Source organism: Chelonoidis abingdonii, chromosome 21 (genome assembly GCF_003597395.2).
Source record: "Chelonoidis abingdonii isolate Lonesome George chromosome 21, CheloAbing_2.0, whole genome shotgun sequence".
Taxonomy (NCBI): Eukaryota; Metazoa; Chordata; order Testudines; family Testudinidae; genus Chelonoidis; species Chelonoidis abingdonii.
The window spans coordinates 756,136-770,608 of NC_133789.1; the positions used below are offsets into that span (position 1 = coordinate 756,136).

Here is a 14,473-nt window from a genome sequence, read left to right on the forward strand (position 1 = left end):
ATCTCTCCTTATATGGAATCTATTCCATACTCTTAATTATTTTTGTTGCCCTTCTCTGTACTTCTTCCATTTTTAATATCTCTGTTTTGAGATGGGCAACCAGAACTCCATGCAGTATTCGAGGTGTGGGCTTGCCATGGATTTATATAGAGGCAATATGATATTTACTGTCTTATCTGTCCCTTTCCTAATGGTTCCTAATCTTCTGTTCACTTCTTTGTCTGCCGCTGCACATTGAGTGGCTGTTTTCAAAGAACTGAGCACAGAGACTCTCCCTTGAGTGGTAACAGCTAATTTAGAGGGAGGGATAGCTCAGTGGTTTGAGCATTGGCCTGCTAAACCCAGGGTTGTGAGCTCAATCCTTGAGGGGGGCCACTTAAGGATCTGGGGCAAAAATTGGTCCTGTTAGTGAAGGCAGGGGGCTGGATTCAATGACCTTTCAAGGTCCCTTCCAGTTCTAGGAGATTGGTATTAGACCCCATCATTTTATATGTATAGTTGGGATTATGTTTTCCAATGTGCATTACTTTGCATTTATCCACATTGAATTCCATCTGCCAGTTTGTTGCCCAATCTTGTGAGATCCCTTTGTAACTCTTCAGTCTGCTTTGGACTTTACTCTCAGTAATTTAGTACTGTCTGCAAATTTTGCCACCTCACTGTTTACCCCTTTTTCCAGATCATTTATGAATACGTTGACCCATAGGTGGCTCATAAATGATGAGATGGGGGGGCATGTGACCGCCCCACACATTGCTTCTGCTACCCATCCATTGACCCTTTACATGCTCCCCTCCTCGCTGTCCTCTCCCCACTTTGCCCCTTCCCCCACCACCATCCCCACTGCTCCTCCATAAACCCCCGGTGGAGTGCGTCCTGGTCCCAGCGCTGTGTGGAGCACCTGGCAGGAGCACTCAGCACCCCTGCAACCTGCCCAGTGGGCTCCTTCCTCCTCAGCTGCCTCTGGCCGGATCAGCACCCCAGGAAACCCTGAGACTCTCCCACATGGGGTGTTGCCCAGGAGAAACCAAGCCCTGCATGTGCCAAAGCCGCCTGGAGCCGGTGCCAGGTGGACACTACACTGGCACATAGGCACTGACTTCTGCTTGCGCTGGTGGGTGCTCAACCCTGCTCCCTTCCCCAAATCCCCGCCCCAGCCCCGCTTCTCCCTCCCGGAACTTGCTTCAGCTGTTTGGCAGCGGCAAGCGCTGCGGGAGGAGGCGGCGTGGAGGTGAGGTAGGATGGAGGAGGTGGAGAGGGGAGCTTGGCTGCCAGTGGGTGCAGAGCACCCACTAGTTTTTTCCCATGAGTGCTCCAGCCCCGGAGCACCCACAGAGTCGGCACCTATGCACTGGCACGGGGGAGCCTCTCCACCCCTCAGCTAAACACTGGAGTAGGGAGGGGAAGCAATTTCCAGCCAAACCTGCAGGCTCCCCAGCAGCCCCTTGCTTAGCTTCCTCTTCCCCCCCCTGCTGTCCCAGGTCCTGGCCCCAGTGAGCATGGGGCTGCTCTGTCCCCTAGGCGCCCTCCCCGGGTGAGCTACCTCTGGCCGGACTCCACAGCTGCTGAACCCCGTGTAGTCAGGTTTCCTGGTGCACAGCGCTTCTTCCCCCAACAAATTGTATTCATCAATGTGTGGTCATTCTGTTCTGTATTACAGTCTCAATCAGTTTGCCAGGTACTGAAGTCAGGCTGACCGGCCTGTAATTGCCTGGATTGCCTCTGGAGCCTTTTATAAAAATTGGAGTCACATTAGTATATGGTACAGAGGCTGATTTAAATGGCAGGTTACATACCACAGTTAGTAGTTCTGCAATTTCATCTTTGAGTCCTTCAGAACTCTTGGGAGAATATCAGCTGGGCCTAGTGACGTATTACTGTTTAATTTATCAGTTTGTTCTAAACCCACCTCTATTGACACCTCAGGCTGGGACAGTTCCTCAGATTTGTCACCTAAAAAGAATGGTTAATGTGTGGGAATCACTCTCACATCCTCTGCCTGAGTGGCCAAAGTAACTGACCCTTCGAGCTGCATACGACAGTCTTCAGAAGTTTGAGAGCCGGGGTGCACCTGCTGGGGCTCGGGGTTTCAGCCCCTTGGGAGATGCCTGTCGAGAATTGGGGCTGAAGCCCCGAGACCTGCCCTGCTGCTGAGCAGAAGCCTCTGCCCCACTACTCTGCTGCAAGGCAGAGGCCCCGAGCTCCACCTCCAGTCTGGTAGGTGGAGAATGGGGGGAGTGTGGGCAGGCCCCTTGAACTGCACTTTAATGGTAAAAAAGCCGCATACAGCTCGGTTTGGCCACCCCCGACCTATGCAAAGAAATCATTTAGCTTCTCTGCATTGTTTTTTTCTTCCTTGAGTGCTCCTCTACCACCTCAATCCTCCAGTGGCCCCACTGATTGTTTGCAGGCTTCCTGCTTCTGGTGTACTTAAAAAACATTTTGCTGATAGTTTTTGAGTCTTTTGCTAATTGCTCTTCAAATTCTTTGTTGGCCTGGCTAATGGGAAAATTCTGTGCTGCTTAAAGCAGTGACGTTGCTGCAGTGCTGCAGAAGTCAGAACTGCAAGGTGTATAACCTAGTGCAAGAATCTCTGCAGAAGTTGTAGAACTAGAATGGAATTTGCAGCTGTCTGCAGAGAAATGCATGGTGTAGCTTCAGCTACATTGCTGGGCTCTACCGCGCAGCGTCTGTATCCATTTCAACATTGTTAAAGTGCCGAATATTCTGTTGTTGTTCGAGAGCAGGCAATGAGTATGGTCCCTGCCCTAAGGAATTTACACCAATCACCATGCCATGAGGAGCCAACAGAAAACCGGAATAGAGTCTATGTGCCAGTCTTCTGAGCTGTCTGGCAAAGTAGAAAGTACAAATTCTCTCCATTGTGGTGCTCTCCTGTAATCACAACTGTTGGAGCGCTCTTACTTTTGGTTTCATGCTTATGTCACTAGATCCTGAGACATTGCTGCCTTCAAGTGGCCGAGGCGCTTGTTAGAGAGGTACCTCTCAAAGGGACGCAGATGTCACAGAATGGCTCTAGGCCTTGGACTCTGCTTCTTGGTCCCTGTTTGGGAATTCTCCCCCACTCTCTCCCTGCCTCGCCTCAAGTTTCAGCCCAAGCTTCATGTTCTAAGTGAAACTAAACTCCGGAAGTTTGCTGCTCCCTTTTCCCATCTAGTGTGTCGCACAAAGCCAGGCCTCGTGTCAGGAGCCTGGCTAGGGGATGGCAAACGCGTAGAGTCTCTGCATTCCCAGCCGGAGACCAGGAGCAGTCCAGGCACTGGAGAGCTGTGCATTGTGTCTGTAAAGAAACTGGTGCTGTGTTTAGTGCTGTGGCTAGGTGCAGACTGGGATGCCCAGGATGCTGAGTGACACCTCCCCGCTGACCCAGTGCATGCCACCATCGGCCCTCCCACTCTACTCTCTCTCTGGCCTTAGGTCGGTGATAAGGTGATGGTGCTGGCCAGAGCAGGGCTCTGGCAGGAAGTCGTGACCGTCCCAGCCAGTCAGACTTACCTGATGCCTGATGGAATGAGCTTCGAGGAAGCGGCCGCCTTTCTGGTCAACTACATCACGGCGTACATGATCCTCTTTGACTTTGGGAACCTGAGACCCAACCAGAGCGTTCTCATCCACATGGCTGCCGGTAACGTGTGCTCCGCCGGGGCTCGGCCCATGGGCAGTTGGCTTCAGAACGGCCAGTCCAACTGCTGGGAGGGGAGATGACTTGGGTGCTTGGACAAAGGGGTGACAAACCTGATATAAAGGCTTAGACAGATCAGCTACACAGGTGCTGGGCTGGCAAAATATCCCACTGTGCTATTGGTGGATTCTGTCCACACCCTGGCCTGTGGGATGCCACACAGTAAAACCAGATGGGTCTCATTGTATTAAAGCCCTGAGCACCGTAGTGAGGTGGCAGATCCCATGGCCATATAGTTAGCCTGAGGCCATCAACTCTCTTAGGCTCAGTGCATGAGCTTTTCTGAACCACAGACAAATTCTTCACTCTGAGATTGAGCCATGGTGTCGTGTCAGGTGTGTGTGTGACAGAGTGGTCGAGAGGGCAGCAGCAGCACATCTAGGGACTGGTTTGTCTCCTATGCCCCTTTCCTGTCGACTCCTCAAATTCCTCTCTTGCTGCCTGTTTCAGGGGGGGTAGGAACTGCCGCCATTCAGCTCTGCAAGACAGTGGAGAACGTCACCATCTTTGGCACTGCCTCTGCCTCCAAGCACGACGCCCTCAGGGAAAGCGGGGTCGCTCACCCCATTGACTACAGGAGTATGGATTACGTGGAGGAAGTCCGGAAAATCTCCCCAAAAGGTACCGTGAGTGATTGTGGGGAGGACGGAGTGGGATGGGGCTTCCCTACCCTGCTACAGGCCTATCCCTCAGGAAATGGAAAGAAATCGCCTGTTACTCTTTGTGCAAACTTTCTCTAGGAGTCGACATTGTTTTGGATCCACTGGGAGGATCAGACACTACCAAAGCATTCAACCTCCTGAAGCCAATGGGCAAACTCATAACCTATGGTGAGTAGTATAAGGGAATGATGCATCTACTGAACAGCTGATGTCAACAGGCCAGATTCCCTGTAGAGTGGAGTCACGCACTGGGGCAGGGGAGGGTGGCTCTGCATGAGAGCACTCGCACTGGTTTCCACCAGCCAGGTCCCGAGGGAGAGCAGCCCACAGTGGCTGGTTACCACATTAGTCTGAGCTCTAGTATTTGCTCTGTCTGGAGTGTCACATGCATTAGAAACCAGATTCCTGCTGGGGGTTCAGTTTGCTCATGTCTCATTTTGAGAGCTAGGTTCCTGTCCTCTCTCCCTGCCCAAGAGATGCAATTCACTCCTCTCCATACACTGACCTATCAAATCTCCCCTGCAAAGAGAGTTGCTTCCCAGTCCGAATACACACATGCAGGGGGAAGTGAGATCTGTGTCCTGCTCATGGGATCAGTTGCAGTGAGTTTATCCTGGTTCAGGCTGACTTAATGTGTAGCACTCATAGAAGCTCACTTTTCTTCTGTGGGGTGTGTGGGTGATGCGGTTTGAAGCTACAGAATACTTCTCTCTCCATTCTCCAGCTGCAAAACACTGTGATTCTGTCCCCATAGACAAAGCCCTCACACAGCCCCTGACGGGATATGCAGGAATCTCACGCTGACTGCATTCCGTCCCTTGGCATTGGCCTCTACTCTGTGGACTGCAGAGTGTTTTGGCAGGATTAACCGTTACAGTGGGCCAGGCTCCGAAACCCTAGCTTGGGGTGGATTCAGCCAACACGGCTGGCTGCATTTTAGCATCAGCTGTACTCTGCCATTGTACCAGTCTCAATGGCTTGGCACCTAAATCTAGCTGTGTTAATTCACTGCCTGTCCTAAGGTAAGAAACTCTCACGTTTTGAATACTTACTCTAGCAATGACTCTGCACATCTACTGGCCAAAAGGGGTCTCTGTTCCGTCACTCAAAGCCTCTTTGCCTCTGCGTTTCTTTGGTAGATCCTGGCCTTGCCTGATCCTGAGTACGCAGGCGGAGTGAGTACTCTGTGCTTTCTGAGCTGCCTTAGGACTGGTGCACTGGGTGCTCTTCACCAGGCATTATTAGCCTTTTGTGAGCTCTGAGCATGACTGTGGCCTTGACTTCCTCCTAGGGGTGGCCAACCTGCTCACTGGACAGAAGAAGAACCTGATGGCCATGGCAAAGACATGGTGGAACCAGTTCAGTATCAATGCTCTGCAGCTCCTGCACCTCAACAAGGCCGTGTGCGGCTACCACCTGGGTTACATGGATGAAGAGTTTGAGCTCATTGGGGGTGTTGTGGCCAAGCTGGTTAGCCTGTACAGCCAGGGCAAAATCAAACCCAGAATAGACTCCGTATGGCCCTTTGAGCAGGTGAGTCCGAGTCGTGGTGCAGGCTGGCAGCCTCCGTAAGAGAGAGAGCGCTGCAGGGACAGCTGCTGCTCCTGCTCCTAGCTGGGTTCTGCAGAGTTTCGGGTCACGTTCTCTGGGATTTGTGGTTGGTTTTCTTTTGCAGTCGAGGTTCCCAACCAAGATGGTCTGTGTTGTGCCGTGTACACACTGAGACAGTCCTTGAGCCATGGAGCTTATAATCCTAAATAGACAAGCCAAAGGGTGGGAGAAGGGAATAATATTTCCATTTCACAGACAGGGAACTGGTCCAGAGAGATTGTGTCTGGCCCGGGGTCACACTGGGAGCATCAGAGCTGGGAAATGAACCCAGATCTCCTGCATCCCAGTTCAGTCTCTTAGCCACAAGACCACCACTCTCCCCCCAGCAGTGCTCTCCTGCAGAGAAGAGCAGTGCAGCATATACTGGAACTGGCTGGGTGACTGGCATCTGAACTACGTGGCTGGAGCACTCTGCACTCTGTGCCCAGTGTCCTTTTGATTTCCACTGGATTTGGAGCGGCAGGAACGGTGTGTAGTGCACTGATCCTCGACTGGGCACTAGCACAATACAAGTAATAATCGCTCTCGCCTGGGAGAACTGGCTTCCAGCCCCGCCCTGGAAGCTAGGCCAGAGGTGACGGAGTGCAGCCCTCTTGCTCCCTCAAAGCTCTGGCTGGTTAAGGAGCATCGTCCCTTGCTCTTGCAGGGAGTCTCCTAATGCATTAACCTCTACTTGCCTCTCCCCCCGACCCCCTTCTAAACTGGAAGGATGGAGACTGTCGCTTGGATCCTCTAGGATGGGTTTAAACTGGGGCAGTGAGGATTACAGGAGACACTGACTTGCTTAGGAAACTTGTACTCAGCAGGGTAAACCAGGGGCGCTGGAACAATTTTTATACTGAGGGTGCTGAGAGCCATTAAACCAAATTATAAACCCTGCATACAATGGAAACCACTTCAAGCCACGGGGTGCAGCAGCACCCCCCGCATCCCTGGTTCCAGCACCTGTGATGTAAACTGAAGCAGATTCTCAAGCTGGCTGCTGTTCACAGGATGCATGAGTCTCCTCTGCCAGGCACAGAGCTACCAGCAGGAACTCAGCTTGGATTGCTAGTGTCGGGAGCCAGGTGTGGTTGGGAGTGATAATGGAGCCTTTGGGACATAATGAGCACAGAGTGCCAAGTGCTAAGTGATATCTTGAAGCGCAGATCCTGGGGGAATCTGCAATAAGATGCGGAAGGCCTGTAGGAGCTGGGTAATGTGTTCAGTGTCTACATGACTGATTTGCTGTTATTCCAGGCTTACCACACATGGACCCGCAGCTCATTGGAAATGTGAGAGAATTGGGGGGTGAACTTACACATCAGATAGCTTAACCCCAAAGTCCGCTGTACAGTGTGGTGAGGCCTTGGGGCTGCAAATCCTTGGGACGGGAGCAAGGGAACCCCGCTGCAGCGGTAGACGGCAGAGTCCTGGGGAAGAGGCCAATGTACTGACTTCACTGGACAGCTGTTGGCTCCTACACGCTCCTCACTGGGTTTGGGCTGGCACAGGCTATGGTTTCTCGCTGGAGGTGGGGAGATGGGGGCATGTCATGCAGATTCTTCGCTCTGAGTGGGAGCACCCGCTCGTTCTCTTCCCCTTAGCAGAGTAACTCTCTCTCTGTGCCCGGGGCTGCTCAGTGTGTTCCTTTTCTTCAGACCTGGTCCTGCTTAAGCAGCCAGTCCTCGTAAAGGAGGAGCCTTGTTCCCAGCCGTGGGAGTGTTGTCCCAATAGCGCAGGCTGCCCTGCAGAAAACAAAGGGAGAGTTGGGAGTGGCCGTGGGATGAGTGTGGCCAGGCTTGTATTTACCATCGGGAGTTGTGGGTGTATTGGATGCTCTCATCCTTGGTGTGGGGAGTGTTTGAGACCACTCTGGACCTGCCCGGGTCCCTGGCTGCGCATTGTGTGCAGCCTATGCACTCGAAGGGCCAGCCTATATCCCAGGTGCACCTCAGTGGAAGGTGTTCTCATGTCTGAGACCAGCAGTTCCCCTGGGCTGTTGTTTGCGTAATTTCCTGAGATCTTCCTCGCTCACACTCCCTCCACTTCACCAGCAAATGTTTGCTGGGAGCCCCTGTGTCCTCCCTCCAGAGAGGGGCTGGTACCTGACATGCTCATTTCAGCGGGAAGGGGGACCACCGAACATACAAGGAGCAAGAAAATTAAGTCACTTCCTTCTTTTTTAAATGTCTTTCAGACTGAGTGTTTCAAGGCATTCCCAAGCTGTGAACAGAGAAAGGGCCAAAGGGCTGAGTTACATTGATTAATTACAGACAGCAGCGCTGCACACTGCGTGTAGGGCGTGTGCTGTGCATGTTACACTAGAGGCCGCTGAATCTCTGCTCGGTAATTACAGAGGAAACTGTATGTGGGTGGGTGGGTCATTTTGTTGCTTCACCCTCAGATTTTTCTGCTGATTGGAAACTGAAGCAGCAGAACAAAGTGGAGATGCTGCAGAGTGAGACTGTGGCTTTGTAAACGGCTGTTACACGTTTTTGCATTTGGTGCATCCTTATGTTCAGTCAAATTCTGCTGTAGGCTCTGGGTTCTCCACTCTGATCTGTCTCTGGGGTGGGGAGAGTTCTTCCAAAACTAGATCTTTCTACTAAACCCCGCGTGTTGTAATAGATGGATTCAAACCAGTATTGCTAACGAGATAATTCTCCTGACACAGACCCTGCCCTGCCCTGCCCTGCCACATAGCACAGCAATAGTTTGCTATGGCGGCTCTGCAGAATGGCCTTTAATAGCACGATAGAAAAATTCCAAAACCGAGTATTGTAAAGGGCCCTAAAAGACTTGAGGATCAGAAAACAGTGCCTGGCTGGAGGATAGCAGAGAATTACTGCACTGGTTTCCTGTAGCCATGTGTGACCTAGTTCAGAATTAATGATTTCTGAGACAAGAGCTGACATCTTCTCCGCTTCCCAGCGAGAAAGCAGGACCAGGATAGCCGGGGTCCTGTGGGTCAGGATTGAGGGGCATCTGCAGAGCTGGGAGTGGGGTGCACAGGACTGATAACAAATGGGACTCTGGGTTTGAAGATGAGCTGGGATGTGGGCACAGTGCCTGCCACAACATGTCTTGGTTTCAGGCAGAACACAACTGCAAAGACTTTAGAGTGACTGACTGACACTGAACTGGAAATCTATCTGCAACTGAAAGCAACATTAAAAAAAAAAATTGACTCATTTCCAAGCCTGAGGCAAGTGCTGTGGTGCTGTTAAAAGTCCTTTAATCAAGTCTGCCTTCAAAGGAGATGCATAAGGTCGCTGGAATGTAGTCAAATGACCACTTGGCTGCTGACTCTCCCTGAGCTCCTTGTGTCAGCCCAGAGCAGGGGATTGTCTGGCTAAGCTGGGGTCACGTGGTGTTTTCTCTGGAGATACTGGAGAGATACTGCAGAGATTGTCCGCTTCTGGCATACACTAGAATTGCTTAACCCTCCTCTACTGCTCCACACCTTGTGGGGGGCAAGAGTGCTGTTGAATCATGCTCAAGAGCAGGACTGGAGGGAGCTGTGCACCTCTCCAGCAGAATGGGCCAGAATCTCCACTGGGGAGCTGATCTGTAAGACAGAGAGCCTGGAGTGGCTTTCCTACCTGAAAACTGCTGGCCAGCAGCATCCTGGAAGCCAGAAGTTAATCTCAGGGGTTTGCTGGGGTTAATCTCAGGGGTTTGCTGGACTTTACCAAGCAGCTTCTGGAGCCTGCCAATACAGCTCTGATTTCAGTCTAAACACATCAGGCTGCCCGAGCTCAGAGAGACCCAGGAAGTCTGTGCTTCTCCAAGCTTAACTGTCCAGGCTGCCTCAGAGGTGTTGGGCAGAGGCCACCGGAGTGATCTCAGCTGTCAGTGAATGGACAGTGATGCATGGAGGTGTGTTACCCTTCAGGCCCAGCCAGGGGCAGAACTCGTCTGCAGTGGGGTAGCAGAGCTGAGGGACTTACTCCCCTTCACCCAGAAAGAGCAGCTGCTTCTGAGTTCTCTACAGCAGAAGCCAAAAGAGAGGGGGGGAGTTTCCTGTAAAGGCTCTCAAGTAACCTAGGCCCAAAATACAGATTTGCAGAGGGCCTAAAGAAGAGAGATGGGACTCTGTCTCCAGTAGCGCAGTCTCAGCAGAGTGCGGCAGGAGGGCGCTTGCTACACTGCAGCAGCCAGTCTCCAGGGTGTGGTGGCTGGGATTTGGCAGGGACCTTGCTGGAGGAAGGAGCAGATTTCTCTTTCTGATGCTAATTTGTAGCCCATTTGCTGCCAGCAAAGCATGTGCATTAGCTGTAGCCATTGGTGTCAGATTGGCTTCTGGCCCCAAGCACTGACTGGAGTACATGCTTCAGGCCTGTGCCTGGTTTCACTGAAGCATTCAGGTAGAGCTACGGTGATGAAGACACCACAGAGCGAAGGCAGGGCTGGGTTGTTTACCCAATTTAGAACTCAGCATGGTGGCCCTGAACATGCCCCAGTAGCATTTTCCTGTCCGGTCCTGGGACTTCCCCAGCCTGCCCTGACTCGACAGCAGGTGAGGGAGATGTTTGCCCAACGGAAGTGCCTGCTAGATGTTAAGACCGTGCTGCTGGCTTTGTGTTGGGAAGTGCTGTGGAGTGGGCCCTTCTTTGAGGGCAGTTCTGTGACAGGTGGAGATGCAGCTGGGAGATCCTTCCAGAGCTGGGGAGATACTCAGGTGCTTACCAAGTAGTTAGTTAGTTATCTGGCAAAACATCTTCCATCGCCCTCCCCTGCCCTTGGTTCTGACCCGGACCCTGGAGCGTCTCTTTGGAGGAACTGGCCTCGGTTGTTAATGGAGAAAGAAGAGAATTCCAAAAGACAAACTGCCAGCGCTCCTTATACTTACTCCAATCTCCAGCCAGCACAGTCATCAGTCTGGCTGTTCAGACCCTGCTCTCCCTTCCCCCCGATTCACCTGCCGTCTGTTTAAATTAACTCTGGCAGGAGGCGTGTGCTGCCTGTGCATTATTGTGCTGATCTCCTCCTGCCGGAAAGAGCAGCTCATAATGGGACTCTGATTGCATTACCAGCCAACAGCTTCTGCTCTGCCTGCATTGATCTGGGCATGCACTTTGTAATGAGCTGGCACGTCCCAGTGGGCTTGTGCATGAGTGAGCCCTGTGCTGCAAACAGATGCAGGAGAACACGAGTGTCTCATCAGCATGTCTGCTTGGCATGGTGACGAGGACCGCACCTTCCACAGAGCTGAAGGCGAATTGCCTCTTCCGGGCTTTCCAAACTGACTAGAGCTGGAATGGTCCAAGCCTGACGCTTGGGGAGCCTTCACCATAGGGCTTCTGGACTCGGCAGCACTGCCGGTTACTCCAGCTAGGGCTCAAAGCAGCAGGATCCCTGTGGCTAGCATGAGATGTCCCTGCAAGGTGTACCAATGGCCCCGTCCATTCTCCTCTCCAGACAGGGCTCATCCCTGATGCAGTGTGGCTAGCCCTGGGGGCTAGAACGTGCTGTACGTTTTTAGGCAGCTCTCCCCGCTGATTTCAGACTGATGGTACTGTATGGCCTTTGCCTAGTGCCTGTGGCAGCTAAATGCTTTTCTCCCTTCCTGACACCAGACTGTCTCTCAGTAGCTGTTTTGGCACAGTTTGTTTGTGTCACAAGAAGCCGTAGCGGTGTCAGTGTAACCGATTGGACCTATTGCGCCTTCCTCCCGGCTCTCTGTTCAGTGGGACGCCCTGGACTGCACTGCCCTGTGCCCATGTACTCTGAGCTCGCTCTCCCCTGCTGAGGCAGGGTGGGATAGCTGCCCAGGGTTGCCCAGCATTCTCCGTTGTGCGGTATGTGTGAATGCACAGCAGTTGCTGAGCCATGGTTATGAGGTAGAGGAAAACGTTCCTGTGCGGATGCCACGGAGCTGGCGCGTCTCCTCCCGAGTGGCGCAGCAAGGCAGGTGTGGCTCTTCTCATGGGATTTCTTTCTTCCTAGGTGGCAGATGCCATGAGGCAGATGCAAGAGAAGAAGAACATTGGGAAAGTCATCCTAGTTCCTGAGCTGCCGAAGGAAGAACCCAAAAAAGAGGACAACTAAAGCAAGGAGACCTGTCTGCAGGTTGTGACTTTGTGGTTTAACCCCTAACCCTTTTGGGACCTGGGAATGGACGGCTCAGTCCTGCCATCTTCCCCATTAAGGGAATGTTACATTTTTAAAGCCAGTTCTAGGACTGTGAGCATCTTGGGTTGGGAATCATATGCACCTGCCATAGCCAGCCTCTCCCAGGTGTGACTGTGTAACATTCAATGTGATGCCTCCCACCTTAGCCCTGCTTTTCTCACCACATTGTTATATGTCCTTTCCCAAATTCCAAACCAAGTTCTTTTTCTCTGGCAGCGCCTCTCTGGCCTCCAAGCAGTCAGTGACTAATGGCTGCCTAGTATGTTGCTGCAAAGTGTAAATGCAAATGGTTATAGCAACCATTGACTGTCTCCATAGAAACTGAGCCCTTTTTGCAGTCTTACGATGCACATTCAACAGACGAATGTGCCAAGCCAGAGATGCTTGTCAATGAAATTGCTGTAGGAAAATAACATCAGACTGTGTGTTATTCTAGTGCTGGTTATTTCTTTGCCGTTATTCCTGCTGTCATGACACTTCCCTTCCTCCTCCCCCTGCTTTTCCCCACGCCCCCAGGCCTTTAATGCCAATTAGCTGGCAAAAGGCCAGTTTTTCTAAGTCCAGCTTAGTGTCTTAGATGCTGGTCACGCTGTAGCTTTTTAATTTGCTGTTCCTTCTTTGTGCACGCTGCATGTAACCTGAGGAGCAGTTAGGCTGGTGCTATATGAATACTAAAGAGAAATTTCAGTTCAACAATTTGCTCTCGTCCATTTTCTGCTCCCAAACTGTTAGGGAAAGTCTAAACCAATTCCGTGGTCAAAGCTGGGTCTGGAGACCGAAAGGACTCAGCTGTGTCTCCGAAAGGACTGACCCATTTGTGTTGGCTCTATGTGCTTTGTTAACGTTGGGCTCTGAATGTCCGTCAGGCTAAACTTCATCCTCGTGCTTGTTACCAAGGGCTGCAAATGTGAAAACATGTCTGCAAGGCTGGGACAAAACAAGCCTCATGGTTGGCCTTTGCGTCTGGGGTTGTGTGTGCTAGGAAGGGGATGCTGCAGCTCTAGAAGGGAGCAGGCCCAGTAAAGTCTGGACAGCCAGCATGTGGTTCTGAGTGAGTCACGCACTGTAGAAATCAAAGATCTGGGCTCAGACCTGTCGAACCCACTGGTGTGAGGCTCTCGCCTGGTTAGATCCTGGCTTCCGTTTTGCACTTTCCACTCCAGGTTTAATTAGCTTTTCAGATTCTCCACTAGTCCCAGGCTGTCCCTATGGCTAGCTAGCGCCCAAGGGGGGCTTGCAGCTTGTCTGCTCGAATCGTGAAGTGCCAGTGTTTTCAGGATACTTCCCAGTGCTGCTGAGATGCTGGGAACTGCCCAGGGGGCTCCTCTCCCCAGGAAGAAAACTGGGCTTGCCCATGCCAGGCGTGTGGTAAAGCTGTGGGTGGGAACCTGACTGGTTCAGTCTGTGAGCATCTAAACTTGTCCTTGTCTAATGTTCTGACTGGTGCTGCCCCTTCCAGCTGCGCTAGGTCTTCTGCTGCAGTCCCAGGACTTGGAGCTTTGGTGCTATTTGCACTTGCTCTAGCAGTCCAGGGTTGGTCCCACTGGGTGGTGGATGGTGCAGTAGCTCAGGCTTTGCTTGTATTTGGATCTGGTAACTGAAGGGACCAATCCCCCACCCTATCCCCTTTTTGTAAAGTGCCATAGCAGAAGCAAAATGCTGCTCTTAAATAAGAGCACACATGGATCTCCTGGGCTGTGAACATTCCCTCCTGCTGGGTCCCTCCCTGCATTAAAGAGAACCTGGTCCAGCATCAGCACGAGAATTTTATTGTGCGAAGAAAAAGGAACGTGACGGCCTCCGTTAGCTGCCCCCACCCCGCCCCAGGAGACGTAAGTGGCGCTTCACTAAGGCTTGGGCTACACTAGCAACTAACATCAGTGAAACTACATCGCTCAGCCGTGCAATTTTACCGACCTAGCTCCAGTGTAGACAAGAATGTGTCAACGGGAGGGCATCTCCCAGCGACATGGCCACTGCCTCTCAGGGGGTGGTGGTGGTATGGACGTTGACAGGAGAAGCCTCCTCTTGGCGTAGGCAGCTTCTTCACTAATGTGCTACTGTGGTGCAGCTGCATTATCTCATCAGTGCAGCCTGGGTTTCCATTCCTGCTTTCTAACCGTGTCAGGCTGCATTAGGCCTGGAATCTGGAGGATTCACTTCAGATATAAAATGGGGCCCCCGTTTAGGTCTTCAGAAAGCAAACCACGACTGGGTTCAGACCCTCTTCTGTCGTTGTTCCTTCCATTCGTGACATGGGGGTTGACTCCGCAGATGTGATGCAGCGGAACTCACAAGCACAACTTTTTTCTAACCTTTTCTAAATACAGACTTTTCCCGCTGGGTTTTTTCTCTCTCAGAACCGCTCCTGCTCAGTGAA

The 14,473-nt window shown here is 52.0% G+C and overlaps 1 protein-coding gene across 1 annotated transcript; it reads left to right on the forward strand.

Annotated features, from left to right (window-relative positions):
• The first annotated feature begins 3,400 nt into the window (after positions 1-3,400).
• VAT1 (vesicle amine transport 1) lies at positions 3,401-13,878 on the forward strand. The gene is made up of 5 exons (XM_032772719.2): positions 3,401-3,646; positions 4,154-4,324; positions 4,444-4,533; positions 5,657-5,898; positions 11,908-13,878. The coding sequence occupies exons 1-5, from the start codon at positions 3,454-3,456 to the stop codon at positions 12,007-12,009; spliced, it is 798 nt and encodes a 265-aa protein (XP_032628610.1). The 5' UTR covers positions 3,401-3,453; the 3' UTR covers positions 12,010-13,878.
• The last annotated feature ends 595 nt before the right edge of the window (positions 13,879-14,473 follow it).